This window comes from Protomyctophum bolini (assembly GCF_963924005.1).
Source record: "Protomyctophum bolini genome assembly, chromosome: 4".
In the NCBI taxonomy this organism is placed as follows: Eukaryota; Metazoa; Chordata; class Actinopteri; order Myctophiformes; family Myctophidae; genus Protomyctophum; species Protomyctophum bolini.
In genome coordinates, this window is record NC_137865.1 from 33,277,472 (window position 1) to 33,295,598 (window position 18,127).

At 40.5% G+C, this 18,127-nt stretch overlaps 3 protein-coding genes across 5 annotated transcripts; 2 read left to right on the forward strand and 1 right to left on the reverse strand.

The window, feature by feature from the left end:
* The first annotated feature begins 535 nt into the window (after positions 1-535).
* tmem258 (transmembrane protein 258) lies at positions 536-4,604 on the forward strand. Its single transcript, XM_080761320.1, has 4 exons — positions 536-611; positions 1,507-1,616; positions 3,948-4,076; positions 4,457-4,604. The coding sequence occupies exons 1-3, from the start codon at positions 609-611 to the stop codon at positions 4,072-4,074; spliced, it is 240 nt and encodes a 79-aa protein (XP_080617446.1). The 5' UTR covers positions 536-608; the 3' UTR covers positions 4,075-4,076; positions 4,457-4,604.
* A 113-nt stretch (positions 4,605-4,717) lies between these two features.
* tmem138 (transmembrane protein 138) lies at positions 4,718-8,685 on the reverse strand. 3 transcript variants are annotated; one of them, XM_080761318.1, is made up of 5 exons: positions 8,547-8,685; positions 7,958-8,132; positions 7,535-7,706; positions 7,352-7,427; positions 4,718-7,246 (listed from the first exon to the last, which is right to left on the reverse strand). In XM_080761318.1, exons 2-5 carry the CDS (start codon positions 8,098-8,100, stop codon positions 7,134-7,136), a joined length of 504 nt encoding a protein of 167 aa, XP_080617444.1. In that variant the 5' UTR covers positions 8,101-8,132; positions 8,547-8,685; the 3' UTR covers positions 4,718-7,133. The 3 variants fall into 3 exon arrangements, with proteins under 3 accessions (XP_080617444.1, XP_080617443.1, XP_080617445.1); XM_080761317.1 differs by having other exon boundaries at positions 8,477-8,685; XM_080761319.1 differs by having other exon boundaries at positions 8,572-8,670.
* A 369-nt stretch (positions 8,686-9,054) lies between these two features.
* cracr2b (calcium release activated channel regulator 2B) lies at positions 9,055-16,218 on the forward strand. The gene is made up of 10 exons (XM_080761709.1): positions 9,055-9,161; positions 10,853-11,109; positions 11,198-11,309; positions 11,469-11,616; positions 11,881-12,027; positions 12,369-12,459; positions 12,548-12,643; positions 14,708-14,895; positions 15,168-15,239; positions 15,472-16,218. The coding sequence occupies exons 2-10, from the start codon at positions 10,855-10,857 to the stop codon at positions 15,623-15,625; spliced, it is 1,263 nt and encodes a 420-aa protein (XP_080617835.1). The 5' UTR covers positions 9,055-9,161; positions 10,853-10,854; the 3' UTR covers positions 15,626-16,218.
* The last annotated feature ends 1,909 nt before the right edge of the window (positions 16,219-18,127 follow it).

Consider the following 18,127-nt stretch of genomic DNA (forward strand, 5'->3'; position numbering starts at 1 on the left):
GTTCCCAGCCAAATGATGGAGAGTTGGTAACTAAATGGACCTTTATAGATCTTTAACTCTTGAGAGCGTGAAATGAAACCAAATGGACCCGTAAGGATCCATTTGGTTTCATTTTACACTATCAAGAGTTACATTTTTGTTAAAAATAGATACATTATTTTATTTACAAGAAGTAATTAGAGAATGCAAAATAATTGTTATTTTGATCAACGTTTGCCTGTTACTGTATCTCTCGGTACCACATCAAAAGAGCAAGGAATTGTGGACTAAATCTCATCAAATGGTGGTCCATGGACTCAAATGCGAATAAATAATGAGCCATTGGGCCTTGATATGAAAACGGTTGAAAACCACTGGAGTAGTTTAGTATAATGTGGGTTTGATTTTATTATGGAAAACCAAAGGATGATTAAAAACACTGAACGCAGCTTACACTAGATCACTAGTAGAGATCTATCCACTAGATGGCAGACGAGGGTCTTGTAACCACAGCTCTTTCAAGACGTCACATAAAACGTCACGAAAAAAAAACAGGAAGACGTAATCAATTCAGTACGTGGCCTTTTCCTCTTGGACACACACAAGCTGGAGCATCTCCCCATCACAAAATGGTACAGTAACTAAATTGTGTTCGTTTATCCGGCGTTAAAATAATGTATATTGTCTGTGTTGAATCCATGTTTCCAGAACCACGTTATTTCTGTGCAACGGTGTTCATTAGTTGAGATGGATGAGATGCACACACAGGCTAAATGAAACGCATTAGAGCTATGGACCAGAGCTAGCTGCGTTAGCACTCAACAACACTCTTTGTAAACTGTACATAGGGAAACAATCAATAATGTCCGTCACACGGACAAAATGACAAATGTGTCCGTTGCAAGACTGAGCCACTGAGGCCTTAGATTTAGTTTTTACATAAAAATGTTTTGATCATAAGACCCAATTACTGAATGCCAGTCTCCAGTTTTTTCTTCTGAATGTTTGAGACAAATTATTATGACACCATGACACATTGGAGAATGTGTTAGTGAGTCAATTAATGGCATTGCAACGGTAGTCCACTAAAGAGTTGTGAGTCCACTAAAGTCTAGTCTAGTGGTTCTCAAATACATTTATTTTCAAGGACTCTTAACTCGGTGTACAAATACGGGTCCATTTGGTTCCATTTGTACACTCAGAGTTGCATACCTGTTATGGTAATTTAGGGCTAGTTCTGTGAAACCAGCAAATAATTATTCTCATTTGCATGGTGGACCCTCTTGTAAACAAGTGTAATGCTTAATTGGGTCGTCCACTCACAGTTAACAGTTTGAGTTTGTGCTTGAAATGTACTTTAGTACTGTTAATAAATATTTTCAATCAATCAATGTCCATTTCAAAATAAATCTAAAAATAAAATGTCAATGACACCCCCCCCCCCCCAAAGGTGCTAAAAGTTTGATCAATTGTAACACTGACCTGTGTGCACTGTGCACCTGTTACCTCCTTCTGTTGTGCTTGCAGGAGCTGGAAGCTATGACCAGATACACCAGCCCGGTGAACCCGGCTGTGTTTCCTCACCTCACCGTGGTCCTGTTGGCTATTGGAATGTTCTTCACTGCATGGTTCTTTGTGTATCCTTCCAGAGGTTGGCTTGCTTACTAGATCATGCCCTAGTTAGACAGTTGCTGATCTTATGGCGAAATTCCAAAAATCCTGGCAGCACTTTTCTTTTGGTTGGCCTATCATGTTGATTTTAACACCCCGAATGCGGGAACTGGTTTTCTACGTGGTTCGAAACTTCGAATCCCAACAGTCCGATGCGGGACACGTAGATCTCAGTTTAGCGCATGTTTTTATTGATTACTTTCAATCGCCTTTCTAGACACACGGGCAATAGATCAAGCAGCCCCGATTACAAAAAAGAAAAGCCTCTCCCCCTCCCTTCCTGAAAACAGGACGGGAGGGGCGCATTGTGTAGAACAGTCTCTGTAACCGTAATGGCGGTGCCCATGTGAGCATACATACGTACAACTCCAGTCAACAGAATCACACTGCATAACATCTGATCGGCTTGCCTCCACCTCTCCTCCTGTTTCTCCCTCCCCTCCTGTTTGTTTCAGGGGAGGGGAGGAGGGTAGGGGGTCTTGTGTGTAGTGTCGGAACATGCTGGCTCCCATGGACACTGCCTGCAGCACCATCATAACAGATCTAAAGTCGGTCAGATTCATGTCTCCTTTCCTTCTGCATACTACGAACAAACAAGAAAACTAACAAAGGAATCACAACTTCACGGATTGTATCGTCCCTCTGCGAACTCGGTGAGGGACGGTGGATGGTTATTTTTTGATGATGATCATCGGTCAGATGAAACAATGCAAATACACGCTGGTGTGGAACTGGAGGGGCACTGCAACACCACAGTCCCTCGGAGAACTCGGCTAGCCGAGTTGGAACGATACACAGTGACAGACACGTGCATAGATGGATAAATAATGACAATGCGTCTTTGCATTGTTTCATCTGGCGTCTGCCCGATCCGTCATCATAAAAAATAAACAGTACTAACATAGCCCCAATATGTTCCCTCAGTCCCTATGCTCATTCTGTAGCTCATTCAAAGCCAATTACCGACGAAGGGTAGATGGGATCAATGTGTACTTCTTTCCTCGTAAAAGTAGACATTCATGCAGGGCTTTCATTCAGTGTATAGTATGGCAGTATGTATAGGATATTTTTTGTGTTCATTTTTAATCTGCCTGTCAATGTCTGACATAAAACGGTCACTAACTCGGCTTTCTGTTCAAGAACAGCACGTTACTACAAAAGCAAGTGTTACATAAAGGTAAATATATCCAGAAGGGAAGATGGTTAAAAAAAATGTTTTAAATTGGAGTGGACAAATTAAGCTTTCTTTTGAGGTATGAGTGTGCTTCTCGCTATAAGAGAACATTTGCTGTCGGCCTTGGAAAAGGTTGGTCCTCCAATGCTATCAGCATTAGCATCAGAGGTTCTAAGGCTGAGGAAATGGTTAGCAAGCTTTGTGTTAAATCAAGTAGTCCGAAAATAATATGGGCAACTTTTATTAGCACAGCTCCACAATGCTGCAGCTAATACACTATTTACAGCTAAATTAATAAAAATGTAGTCTGATATAATACCAGGTAGCTCAGTCGGTAGAGCACTTGCCTTTCGATCGCAAGGTCATGGGTTCAATCCCAGGCACCGCCAACTCAGCGTATGAGTAGCTCGGCTTGGGTGCAGCAAGTCGTGCGGTAAGTACTGGTAGCTGATGGTAGGTGTTGCGCTCCACCTCAGTAATCCATCTCCCAGGGGTCTAGCGTGTTGTGAAACGGGGATAGACTCCCGCACCCTGGCTGAGGCCGACAATAAGCCTCTCTGACCTACTGACTACTGATAATACCAATATTATATTGACTACCATTATAATGGTATAAATTATAAAGAAATTGACATGAAAATTAAGTCACCATGTGATAGCACACTATTAAAGAACTGTTTTTAAACTTACAGAATGGAGTATGTAGTCATTTCAGTCACAACATTAGAGTCACAGTGCAGCACAAGTGAGAAGTACAGATTGTAATTATAATCATGCATCTAAGCAATTATTAAAATCACAGAAATTATAACAAGCCTAAACTGACTGACTACAGTACTTCTCACATTATAAACCAGAAATACAATTTCAATATAGTTTCAGAGTATGAGGTGAAGAGTATAATATGATGTAAACTGGACATGAATGATGTACACTGATGTATTGGTGTCAATCATTTGATGTTTTAATTTAGAGTCTGTTATTGCCCTGAATACAGGAGCAGATTGAAAAGATCCAATCTTTGTATTTGGAGACACAATGAAGGGTGGTGAATCAGGATTTGCACAACGCAAAATGTCCATCGTATACAAGGCGTGTTGGTCCTTAACTGTATTTTTCTCAGCTATGAGGTGACGTCAACAAAATACACGAGGGACGTGTACAAGGAGCTGCTGATCTCTCTCGTAGCTTCACTCTTCATGGGCTTCGGGGTGCTGTTTTTGTTACTCTGGGTTGGCATTTATGTATGAAGGTATGTATGAAATCATAAATAATATGAGCATAATTTACAATCTCTGAAACTATTGTCAGTAATGTTTAGGGTTGCAACACTTAATCAATCTCGTGAACTTAATTATAAAATCATCGCTAATTGATAATTTAATTATTAATACAATCTATTAACAATCTATCCCTATTTTGGGCATGCCCTAATGGCAAAAGGAAATTCCAAAATGGTGTATACAATGACACCAAATGGTGTGTGTGTGTGGCCCACATACATTATATAAAATGAAAAGAATAATCACCAAGAAGATGATTGATGGTAGCGGCTCTAGCAGCAGCCATATTAATAGTAATGTCATTATTAGTTTTGAATGTTGTGCTCACGTCCCTTTTGTCTTTGTTCAGTTTCAGATGACGGTTTAAACTACTAAGACAAACATTCCAGTGGAACAGATGAGATTACATGCGACTGAATTTTGGATTGGACTGCACTGAAAATGTAGGAGAATGTGGACTGGATTTTCTTTTCGATAGTAAAGAGGAATTTGTAAAACTATGTGTGCTGTGTATGTTTGTCATTTTGATGAGTGACTGCGTACCCTGACCAACACCAACACTGGGCACGACCTAACCGGTTGAGTGGTTTAGCGGAAGTAGCAGAATTTTGGCAGACTTACTGCCCAAGTCAATGTCGTTGACGCTTTACAAATCGGTTTACATTCTCCATGAATTAAACGAGTATTGATTGGTCGAAAAATAACATCTGGGGGAAATGTTCTGGCACGACACTTCCGGCAGAACACTCCACCTTGGAGTGACCAGGCTTTTTTTCTTCGCAGATGAGATGAGTAAGGCTGGGAACAAGGCTAGCTTTCAACTGAATACTGTAAAATGGTAGTGTGGTCTAATGAAAATGGAGGGTTATTTTTTACAGCCTGGAAGGAGCTATTTATGGATAGTAATTCAGTAGCGGCACTTAAAACCTCAATCCCAACCTAATCTCTGGATTAAGTAAAGAGCAGCCTGCCTTAACTTGTCTCCAGGATAACATTGCTTGCTATAGAGCCAACATAACAAGTAATTCATTCTCTATGATTTATTTGATAAACTAACCCAATTAACACTTTAAACAACTGAAATGCAAAACTGGTTCATATGAAATTATGTTGACATTAAAATAATGTAATATGTGCCATTTAAACATTGAACATCTCTGTATATAGTCATTTCATAAGGCAAAGTGGGCATTTAAAAAGGTCAGAGAAGACAGTCTAAAAAAGTATAATGTATACACCACATTCCATGGGAAGCAATGCTTGCCTTAGGCAATTAATTGTCATGGGGACTCGGGAGAGAGTATGTTTTGCACTCAGTGTGTGTGTGTGTCCGTCCATATGTTTTACCAGCTAATCTCCGGCACCCGGTCGATGCTAAATTTTGCACAACGATGCCAACAATGAACCCGTTATAGCGCCACCAGGAGGCTGACTTTTGTAGGACACTTTTTGATATTACTCCTCCAGATTCTGTCCAAAAATCCCACAAATCATTACACAGTATCTCTACAGTCATGTGTTCAAGACGGATCTGTCCAATATTTCATATTCCATCATAATTGGCTTTCAAAGTTTGCAGGATTGGCCCGTTTTGAACAAAAAGCCTCACATGAGCAGCATGCAATTTATGTGAAATCTTTCACAAACTTTCCTACCTGCTGAGGAATTTATCCCACCCTTTTCACATTGGCCTGTTATAGTGCCACCAACAGGTGGATTTTAGCTAAACACATTTTTGGAACAAAACTCCTCAAATCATCAAATTGCCATCCAAGGGTAACAGACCGGCAGTCAAGGTTGGGAAATTTGGTATATAGTCTTATTGGCCTAAAATATTGTCTATATACATATTTTTATAGGGGTTTCTTGTGACCCTACCATTAACAAAAAGTTTGACAAAAATGCCAAACTTTACTTTTGCTTTAAGTAGCATGTAAGGGGGTTTTCATGATTCTGAATCCATTCCAAACATTAGTTTTGCACAAAATACACTCTTAAAAACAGCCATAGTCACAGCCATGTGCTGACCTCATCACATTTGCCACTGCCCAAGGAGTGTTTTTTGTGCAAAACTAATGCTTGGAATGGATGCCGAATCATGAAAACCCCCTAGTTTGACACATCACATGCTACTTAAAGCATAAGGAAATTTTGACATTTTTTACCCAATACTAACAGCTGGTCACGGTCAGCAAGTGGATTCATGAATGTATAGACAATATTTTAGGCCAATAAAAAAGACTATACCAAATTTCCCACTTTAAACAAAAGAAGCCTGTCGGCTGCCAGACTAAGAAACATTGCACCCTTTTCACATTGGCCTATTATAGCGCCTGGCCTGGTGGAGACCTAGTTCATACATGATTTGACCATGGTCATGTTAAATTAAATGTCTGCAAAGGAAAACCATTTCAGCAATACTTGCAATACTATAGAAAACTTTGGAAACTGCAATATTCCTTAACCACATTGATTGAAAATTGTTTTAACAGTTTGCAGAATGAGTACAGTTCAAGGAAAGTACAGATCAATACAAAAGGTAAATATTAAGTTTTAATTGGTTGTTTTACATGCAGCGGTGCAAGTATTGCTGAAAGATATTACTCTTTATAATGTATGTTAGTAGGAGAAGTTGTGCCTGAACCTCTACTTAAATTGACTTACAAAGGCCACATAAATGAGTTAACTGGATCCTGATTATTACTGTACCTGAATTATTTGACACTGTAAACCACTTATCTGATTGCCTACTAACTCTACTTGGTCACACAGGGGCTGCAGTCCTTGAGTTTCACTGTCATTTCTGCCCCAAAAGAAGATGCACTGCAGTACCGAACATTATGACATCCATTGCCTCACCCCAGGGTGTCGGGGTGATTCTTTGTCTCTCTAGGAGTTCAAATACAAACTCTTCTCTTCATGCAGCTTGTAGACTAGTTGATGATACCCAGTGTAGACGTGTAGTCTTGTCCCAAATGGCCTGTTTTGGCAGACCATGCCAATGCTCCTGTTAGACTCCCCCTCTTTCACTGGCGAGCCCTGGCAAAAGCCTCTCGCAACCAGAGAGAGTCCTCATAAAGCCTTGGGTCTCCCAGGTACTCTGCTGTCCGTTTGTATAAGTAGTAATACAGCACTGCCCCTGTGCACACAAGCAACAGTCAGTTAATGGGCAGGTCATGACAGAGAATAAAGATTGAACTTATGCTGAAACATGTAATCGTAGTTTTTAATGTAATGCTTGTACCTGTCCTCTGGAAAACAAACAGTACTTGAAGGCCGTCTGTCCACACAAAACGGTTCGACTCCACCCATCTTAGGTTCTAGAGGGGGGTAAAAAGTAGCACTCAGTTCTCAGTACAATTTTGATATAAACAACATCCATTCCAAATCAGTGTCATTTTGCATGTGACGGTGTGACCGCACGTACCATCATCCAGCAGTGCAGACAGATGCTGAGGGTCAGGTAGAGGGCGGCGAACGCCATCAAGGCCCTGAAACGCTCAAGCAGCAGCGACACCAGTCCCACCTGAAACACGTAGGTGTTGAACATCATCAGTAGTATGATGATCACGTTGAACAGGATGGCAACATCCTGGATGCTGGAGATATAGAAGAATAATACATTAATGAAATTGTACAAATTTAATCAAATGGACCTGTAACATTTGTACACTGACTATCAGTTAAAATAACGGTACACAGGGTTTTTTTACAGTGCAGAATGTGATGTGATAGAAGAATGATGTGAATATCAGAAGATATTATTTACTAGTTTAATAGAATAGAAAAAAGGAAGGAAATAAATCACATATCGGGCTTCAATAATCACAACTTAAGTTCATACACTTACATGAAAAGCACAAGCTGAATGACAGGCGCTCCTCTCAGGAGTTCACTGAAGGAGTTGACAAACAGGTCGTAGGTCAGCAGAGCCAGCTGGATCAACAACACCAGCGAGTAGTTACTGGTCTGGAGCATCTTATCTGCTCCCATCTATCTTCACATCTCTGTGTTTAGCTTGATTCCTGTTGACAAGTCAAAGGGGATGTAAATATTTAATCATTTAATCTTTGAGAACAGAGCTTCCAACTTTCTTCCACTAAAACGCAATCCCGATTCCCTATCGAACAATTAAGTAGCCTACACAGACGTAGCTCTGGTCCATCTATGGAACAATGGACCAGCGACAGAGCTAGCCAGATAGGGTTAGCATTATTAATTTAACCAAAACAGACAAGACCATGATTTAGGTTAGTTGCTGCGAGAGTGAGGTCTAGCCAATTCTGACAATCGGCACAATTAAAAGACAAATCACAACAACACACAATAACAACTAGCTATGGAACAGAGCTATAGGCACGCAACTTACTTTGTGGTTGAGGTTGACCTGGGCATGCATGGCTCTCCAAAACATCAACAAATAAAGCCTAAATTCTTACCATTCACGATCATTATGAAATGTACCTGGGACGCATGTCTGAATTATGTGCGGATCCCTATGTACCTTCCCCGAATGCAGTACAGTACCCAAGTCAGTCAACAACGTTGCTTAGTTAACCAACTTGTCTCTGTGTTGGATACAAGATACAGATCATGGAAGAGAGGAAGCCCCGTTTCCAGCGCCAACTTAGCATTTCCGTGAATTCCATGGTAACGTTATTTGTTACCGTATAACTCCTAATAGCAGTATATTGAATTAACCTATAATCAGAGTACTACTATACTACTAGTAGACCCATATTTCGTCATGTTTACAATTGCAATGCTTTTCGTTTAATGATGTTATTTTGACATCCTTTAGAAAATAACAAGTCGTGAAATAAAGAAATAACGATCATTTATATTGTCTGACTACACGCCACCTTACGGTAAATCACAAAAAGCCATGCCTCCAGTCCAGTCTGCACAGTAGCCATGCTCCACACTGACACCTTGTGGAGAGAGAGAGTCTGCATCTACTCTGTTGAGTTCAAGTGATCAAAGGTGAAGGTAGTGTAGTGTGGTGTGGAGTCGTTTCGACCAGACACCTGTGTCCCATGCATGCGACGTAGTCGGTGAGTATGTGACTATTATTATGTGTTTGACGAATTGGCAGTACTAGCAATGCGAATTATTTAAACAGAATCAAATGACAAGAGTAGGCTAAGACGAACTTGTCCACATTGGTCGTGAACTAACGAATTATGAAATGGTCGAGGCTTGTTTTCTCCAATACATTCTTGGTAGACTGGTGTCTGGTAGAGTGCTGCATTCATTTAATTGTAACTAGCGAAATCCGCAGTATCTACAATGTTTTATTTTTTGATTAATTTAACACTTGTGTCACTAGTAATTGATTCATGGTTGGTTTGTTTGCCTCTTGCAAATGTGTAGCACCCATTATTGCAAAGTCGAAGTTGTTGGCTAATTAATGACAGATAATGAACACGTTTATTCCTATTATTTGTTCCAAAACGCTAAAAAAAAATATACTTTCAGCCTGATAGGTTAATACATTGAACGGTGTCTTGTAAAGTCATAATGACCTTCTCATGAGTCATGTTTGATAACTAATTTTGTCACTTTCAATGACACCTCTGCCTGTGTGCAATCCCAGATTTCAATATATTATAACACAACAATCTTGCAATGTGGTAGGTGTGTAACTTTATTTGACCTTTGGTGTGGCTGTAGCTATCTCATGTTTGGTTTGACATAGAAAATCTCGAAGACTCATACAGTTTATATCAGCCCCCTATCTAGAGTTTCTGCATAGCTTTTGAATTACTACATGTTTGGAGAGCCCATGTCGGATATAATCAGATGTTTATTACTACTCTGCTTTTGCAGTGGAGAAGTGAAAGTGTAACGAGAGAGTAGACAGGAAAGGTTGCATGCTATTGGTGTTGTATATAATTGCCTATATAATAAATAAATACAAGATTGATTGTGTTTCCAATGGTAGGATACCTGCATTTATGTCAAATCACTGTGTTATGGAACTTGGAGATTCAGCAGCCTATTGGCCATCATTCCTAAAGCAAAAAGTGATTGTAATTATAGTAGTTATGCAATGCAAACAATTGCAAATGTTTCATTTGCATGGCCTCTCCATCCACCTGCACCCACCCACAACTCTCAGTCAGCACACTGTAAATCTCCTCACATGACACCATCCTGCTATTTGCCATCCAACATCCTGGTGCTGGCTCAAGGACACTGCTGGTGGTGGGGCAATATGTAAACATGAATCCATCTCTAACCTTACCTAACCGGAAAAAATGTTCTTGAGGAATTCCCAAAACTAAGGCTTTAACATCCAAGCCCATCTATACGATAATTATATGTTCAGGAATGATTGACTTGGGAAGAATACATAGGATATACATACTTAGTGGGGATATTGTTGTTTGACTAATGGGCTAAAGTAGGCTACCTTGTTTTAATTCATTATTTCAAGTTGGACAAATACAATCTCCTTTGGCTACTTCAAATAGGCTAAGCTGGTTTTAGGTGGTCTTGGCGTGGCCAACACTTGTTGACAGCAGCTGTAGATTATCTACAGCTGCTGTCAGCAAGTACAGTCACAGCTCAGTAGCACTGAGCTTCTGTTTGACAAGGGAGGACCTGGAGGTTTAACTTCCCAAACTTCCAAACACACATTTAACACAGTAGACATGAAGTGTCTTTTGACTGGTTGTAATTCAGGGAAAATAAAAGCAAATAGTACTTAGAACAGCAATATCTTTCCCTCCTCATTCTACAGCAATGTCTACGTGGCTGGAGGATGGAGAAGTACTGGTGGGGCAGGGCAGTGGCGAGGCTTCTCCCATGTGCACCAGGCTGAGGGGCCCGATGGCGAGTCCCCGCCCAGGGCCCACAAGAGGACGCAGCTTGATAACTTCACCCGCCAGAGAAGCAACACCTGGGACCCCTCAGCCAGAAACTATGGGCAAAGCCAGGGAGTTGTTCATGTTGTGTGATAAAGAGAGCAAAGGGTTCATCACCAAGAGGGATATGCAGGTGAGTACTGTTCCTATTATTAAAGTATCAATATTGTGACTTAACTTAAGTTATTACCAATTGGCGGGGTGTTTCTGCATGTTTTTAGAGACTACAGGGGGAGTTGCCTCTGTCCCCTGAACAACTGGAAACAGTTTTTGAGAGCCTTGACCGAGAGAGCAACGGATTCCTCACTCCTATTGAATTTAACACTGGCCTTGGTGAGTGTGCCTTGTTGGTTTATTTCATGACAGCCAATCTTTGTCAAAGAGTCAAAGACCGGAGGTTCCCATAGATACAGACTGCCATGGGGATGACCCGATATTAACTAATATCTGTCGTCCCTTTCTTGTGTGTAACTTTCACTGGCCTTGCCGTAGGTGAGCTGATGGGGCTGGATGAAACTCCAAAAAATAGCAACGTGGTGGCAGAGGAGGACAAGGAACCGTTTGAATGGACCCAGGACCCAAACGCAGTCAAATTTATGAACATTCTGATGGAGCTAGGCGCTGACAAACTCTTCAAAGAGTAAGTGTAACACACACACACACACACACACACACACACACACACACACACACACACACACACACACACTGTTTTTATCACTTTTATGTTCACATAACGTATACAAAAAAGTACAAAATTAGCTTTTGTCATTCCTGTCACTGCAACCCCCTCATCACACATTTATGGACCTTACCTAGGCTGTGAAATACAAACACAAGCAGTATATCCAAGCTGTCGGAGAGCATATATGAGGGAGTTATGACGTCCTGTGTTGTGTTACAGTCAGTGGGACCTGTGCTCTAATTGGTGTGAACTCCAGAGGGGCAGACCAGAGTTGATGAGCATTCTAGAGACCATCCTGGTTCATGCTGTGTCCCATGTACAGGACTCCATCAAGGAGAGAGACAGCCTGGAACAGGCTCTGCGCAGGTTCCCATCATTTTCTCTTACACACACACACACACACACACACACACACACACACACACACACACAATATTACGAATGTAATACTTTATCTGACTGTTTATAGATGGTAAATGGCGCATATTCACGGGAACCTTTCAATTCCCATGCGTCCGGCCGCTCTACCTTAGTCCTGAGTAGCCTGGGTTCCAGCCTGATTCGCTGCGTTCCACGGATCTGAAAATGTCACTTGTGACATTTCAGATCAGCGGAATGCAGCGAATCAGGCTGGAACCCAGGCTACCTACTGAGCACTACCTCCCCATTGTCAATAGTGTTTTAACGGGATTGTTTTTTTGTTTCAGACGAGAGGCTGAGCATGATCAGGTTGTGCGATCCATATATGAGGAGATGGAAAGTCAAGTTAGAGAAGAGAAAGAGAAGAGGCTAACAGAGGTAGAGAGACAACATCTGATGCTGACAACACTGTGCTGTTTTATAATTATGTTTCAAATAACCTTTATGTGAATTTGGGTAAATTAAGGACACTATTAGACATCGGGACAGAGGGCAACAACTTCAAGAGAAGCTGAAGACGCAAGAGCAAGAACTGCACGTTATACTGGCTAATCAGAGACAGGTATGTTTATACATTTCCTCCAAATTCGACTTGGTCCAAAATGGTCTTAACCTCAGGTCAAATGCTTGGCTACGGTGTACTGTGTAGTACCAGCATTCATATCCGAGGGGGGTAAAAATGCTTGGCCTTCTTTGGCCATTGGTCCTACAGTCCTACAGTCCAGACTAAAATTGGCATTGAAAGTTCCCTTGATAAGTTTCAAAAGGATCATCTTAGATGTACAGTCCAACACCTGCACATGTTTGGATATGTACTAGCCTATGTTCATGCCTATATATTTATTATTTCTGTTTATATTTTATACATTGCCCTGCTACTAAAAGATTGGCACTTCGGTGATTTGTTGTATTTATTTCATAGGTACTTTGAGGTGTATCATGGATGTTTTATTTGCTGTTCCATAATGTGACATTTACGATGTAGTATTGAAGTAGGGTGATCAGATGTCCCCCTTTGCGTGGGACAGTCCCTCATTGCCAGGACCTTTCAGGCGTCCCACAAATTGAGACCATGTCCCACATTGTGATTGGCAGGCCTCACTGCCTTAATAGTTAGTCCCCTAATAGTTGGCTCTCTTGCCTCTCTCCTGCAAGATGTGTTATTATTATGTCTGTTAAAATAACATGAGAAATATCCCCTAGGCTATGGTACCAAGTCGGCCATACCACCCATGACCAAAATTTACATTAGGCCTAAGGCCGATTCTAAAAACGCCTCTAAATCCTGACCTAAGGTTTCTGAAAAACTTCAAATATTTATATAGCAGCATCAAAAAATTTACATTTTTGAATACTGTACATACTGTACAGAACCCAAATATGGGTGCCCGGCCTGAGGGGGTAAGATACCAATAGGGGTTCCCGCCCAGAATGGGTTAAAACAAAATGTTTTGTTTGGATCTGATTCTGGTCACTAAAAGGGCATCAAGGGCTTTCTTGTTGTTCTGTAGCTGCTGTCTAGGGAAAAAAAGTCAAAGTCGTACGATTTATCACACACGTTCCTGCTGTGAAATTTGTTCTCCGCTTTTGACCCATCTCTTGGAGCGGTGAGCCGCAGCCAAGGAGCGCTGAGCGGCAGCCGTGCCGTGCTCGGGAATCATTTGATTAGTACATTTGACCCCCCCAATCCAACCCTTCGATGCTAGGTCTATAGTGGCTCAGTGCAGGGTGACAGGTTTGAACTGCATGGCCAAATTGTGTCTCTTTATAGAAGGAGTTTGAAACAGAACCTGTATTCTCAGTTGAGATTCTGGTTGGTTTACATTACTGGTCAGGTCAGTGGTCAGGCTGCATTCAGGTGTTAAAATACCAACATAATATAAGTCAGAAGTCCATGAGCCAGAGCTCCAAATGTGGGCTATTTCTCGAGACGAGTTTTCGAGACGAGATTACCAAATGAGTAGGCAAAGCCTTAGAAGACATTTTTAAAATTTCGACGTCAGGCCTGAAGTGTAATTTAATTTCTGCCTCTTGGCCAGTTCCCACTTGTAAAAGAGACGCAGTCTCAATGTGTTTTTACTGGTTAAATAAAGTTTAAATATATAATATAAAAATAATGGTTATTGCTGAATAGTAGTTTTATAATAAGGCCATAGCCGACTGGGAAGAGAGCCCGAATTGTAATGTTGCCGGTTCGACTCTTGTCTCGCTCTGTGTCCCTGACCAAGACTATCTTAACCCATAATGGCTCCCAGGATGCTGTATTAATGGCATCCACTGCTCCTAATAGTTGGGATGGGTAAATGCAGAGGAGAAATTCTAGTGAAAAGGTACTTGGCAAATACCCCAATAACTGTAATGGGGAATAATATTATCATCATTAAAATAACAATGATAACAAAACTACCAATGATACCATTAATACAGCTAATAATAGTGCTAATGCAGAGAATAATAATTTAACTCTTTGCTCAGGATATGAATGATTAGGATTTTTTTACCTTGAATGTGACCTATGACCTTTTTGGACCAAAATGGCCCAAGATGATAGTATTGGGGGCAGCGGTAGCATGAAGATTATAGGCACACAGTAAGTTGTCTTTCTGCAAACATGAATTCCACTCAGCTGGAGAGCAGGATCCAGCTGCTGAACTCAGAGCAGGCAGACTTCAAAGAGCAGAACCAACGGCTGCACAGTGCCAACCTCCAGCTACAGGATCAGTTGGAGAGCAGCAGGGAGCGTCTCAACGACGCACAGGCTCAACTCAGACTTATACAACTCAGCGCAGCAGAAGAACAAATGGCCAAGCAGAGGTACTATACACAAGGCTTAAAGCTGTATTTAAACTTAGTTGCGTGCCTTCATTTTGACTTTTTGCTTTGGCAGTGTAAACAATATGTTTTCTCATGCCAATAAAGCCCTTTGGATTGAATTTAATTTAATTGTGAGCCTTGTCACACACTGAGAATAGCCAATGTGCAAGCTGCGACGTGTGTAGACATACAGTCCTGCACTGTATAGTACTGCACCTCACTTTTGGTGAGATTGAAAAATAGGTTGAGAATGTGTTTGTATTTTACTATAGAAATGTGATGAAGGTCTCGAGGAACATGCAGAAAGAGAAAGATAGCCTTTTGAGACAACTGGACCTATTGAGGTAAGTCTGTACATATTGCACATGAATTAATAACGAATTCAATTTCAAAACCTTTAGCGGTTCAAAATGACTTGTGCAAGATTCAAGATATTGTCCAGAAACATCAACACAGCTAATTCCAGTGTGCACACTTGATGAGTTCTCCAGAGGCCTTTTTACATTCACACTCATCCACTGGAGGCATGGAGAGGGAGTCACTGGCTCTGAATTCTTCATTTATTTTTCCTCTCAGGGATATGAACAAACGACTGCGAGATGAGAAAGATGCCCACCAGTCTCAGAAGAGGGTTAGTCCCCGAAACGCTGTCTTCTCTCATGTCCCGCTAACTTATTACCTCTGTGGAGAGCCCTGCCCTCCCTGGACACAGCCATGTTACCCTTATTAAGATAGTCTGGGTCATGTTTTGACAAAGTATAGTTAATGTTTTTGTTTTCAACCTGAAAAAGGTAAATCCAGCTTTCTTGCTGATGGTTATCATTTGGAATTTTCATGATGTTCTTCCCACCATTATCTTTGAGTTGGTGTATTGTGCTTTGTTCGCTAATGAGTTATACTTGGTGGGGCATTGTGTCGCATAGCAATATAAAATAGCAGATTGTTATTGGTTATTTTCAGACTCAGACTTAAATATGGTCTGTGAACAGAACAATACTGATAGGTCATTTATTCTGATCTAAGTCAACATAACAGGAAAAGTGTTACATGTGATAACTTATAATAATATACATTATTTATCTCATCACACCATAGTGGTTCAGTGTTCAAAACACTAGTAATTCTTCCTTGCTCATTGTAACTGTAATGATATGACACTTTTCATGTCATGTCATAAGGTGCACATGTGCAGCGAATACAAGTAATAATAGTGGGTATTTATTTGATTTAGCTGTAGAAGTTAGCGAAGTTCCTCTTTGGACCACCTAAATCAAACTGGCTAATTATCAATTTAATTAGCTGCAGCTGTGTTTACCCTGTTGTGAAGTCTTTATTTAATAAATGTATTTTTTGTAAGAAAATGTAATGTAGATATTGTTGTTTTATCTAGGCATATTTGAACTTGTATGCCTGATTCTTGCTCAATAACTAGGGTTTGTGAACAAAGTACTGAGAAATAAATAAACAGGTAATGTGATGTTTCTTTCATAAGCAATCTTTGAAAGTAAGTGAATATTAAGACTGTAGCTGTCATATTTGTAGTTGAATAAATGTCTTTGTCTGATTTATTTTTTCTTTTTGTGATGGTGGTGCAAGGGGGGTATTATTATTAGTGTTGAATTAAATCACATTACTTCTTTATTACATTATATACAATATAGATAATAATATAACATCTTTCTTCTCCCGTCTCCATAAAACCTTTCCATAGACAACTAATAACACAAAGCCCCTACAGAAGCGAGGGTCAGTAATAGGTAACTACTTGCTGCAAGACAAGCCTATGAAAAGGTTAGTGTACTCAGTGTACTACATAATATTTCATCTATCTGGAGGGTTACACTAGTGATGAAACTCATTTCTGTGTGTTGTCTAAAGACAGTTAAGCTCTGACAGTGATTTGGAACATTACTCAGAGGAGGCACCCAATTCTTCCAAGAGATACCAACCTTCTGGTACAGAAAGATGTGAAAATGTTGAACAGACCCAAATGCAGGTAGGCCAGCCCTTGAACCAACAAATACCCACCTTTTGATTATATGTACATTTCTGAATGTATTAATTTCCCTTCTATATCACTTGAAGAATGCATCACACTTAATTTGTGTTCTCAAAAATGGAACATGGCTTACTTTAAATGCAATGTTTTGTTTGTGATGATCATATGCTAAACCATATAAAAGCACAACTATTAATAAATAAATATTGCATTCCATAAATCCTTATTCTTCAATTTTAGACCTCACTGGTCAGCCCTCAGCGGGTATTTAAGGTGGTATTTCTGGGCAATTCAGGAGTGGGCAAGACTTAAGTTCGTTCATACAACACTGCTGCAAAGGACACTTTTCCAAACGAATGAATGCCACTGTTGGTAAGCAAGCACTAAGCAGTTATCAAGTTTTGAACGTGTCGCAAAAGTTTTTTTATTAACGCGCATACACCATTAGTTACTTTTTGCTTTATAAAAAGGATGCAGGTAACACACAACTTTACTATTACAAATTAGGCTATGTAAAATGACCACGTAGGTTGCTGTTGTTCTACTTGGGCTGCACAATCTTCTTCAATATGGAAGAAGGTTTTTAACTCAAACAATATACACAATCTAGAAGATAAAATAAATGGACAAAAACTCTGAGGCAAATCTAAGGCATAATGGGGGCAGTAAGTGTGCAATGTGCAGCCTACATCAACCTACGTGGTCATTTTACATAATTTGTACTAGTAGTAGAGTTGTGTTACCTGCATCCTAAAGCAAAAAGTATGCTAAATGTTTATGTTTGCTAAAGGGCTATGTTGGTTCCAGGTATAGATTTCCAGATGAAAAGCGTGACTCTTGCCGGCTCGGCCACCGTTGTGTTGCAACTCTGGGACACCGCTGGACATGAGAGGTCTCTGAAGTCATCACACCTGACCTACATTGCCTTTGATGACCTACAATGAACACCATGCACCTTTAAATGAACACTGAGGTTTTTATTCTGTATGACAGATTTCACAGCGTCACTCAGCAGTACTACCGTAAGGCTGATGGGATCATCATCATGTATGACATCACTCAGTCCGCCTCGTACATAGCGGTCAGGGAGTGGCTGGACATAGTTCAGGAGGCTTGTGATTTTCATTGATCCATTGACATGCAAATGAATAATTATTTGAGCCATTTTGAATACTCTCTTTTGGTGTCAATTAAGGGCGGAAGCCTTTAGTTTAGTATGATTTGTGAAAGAGG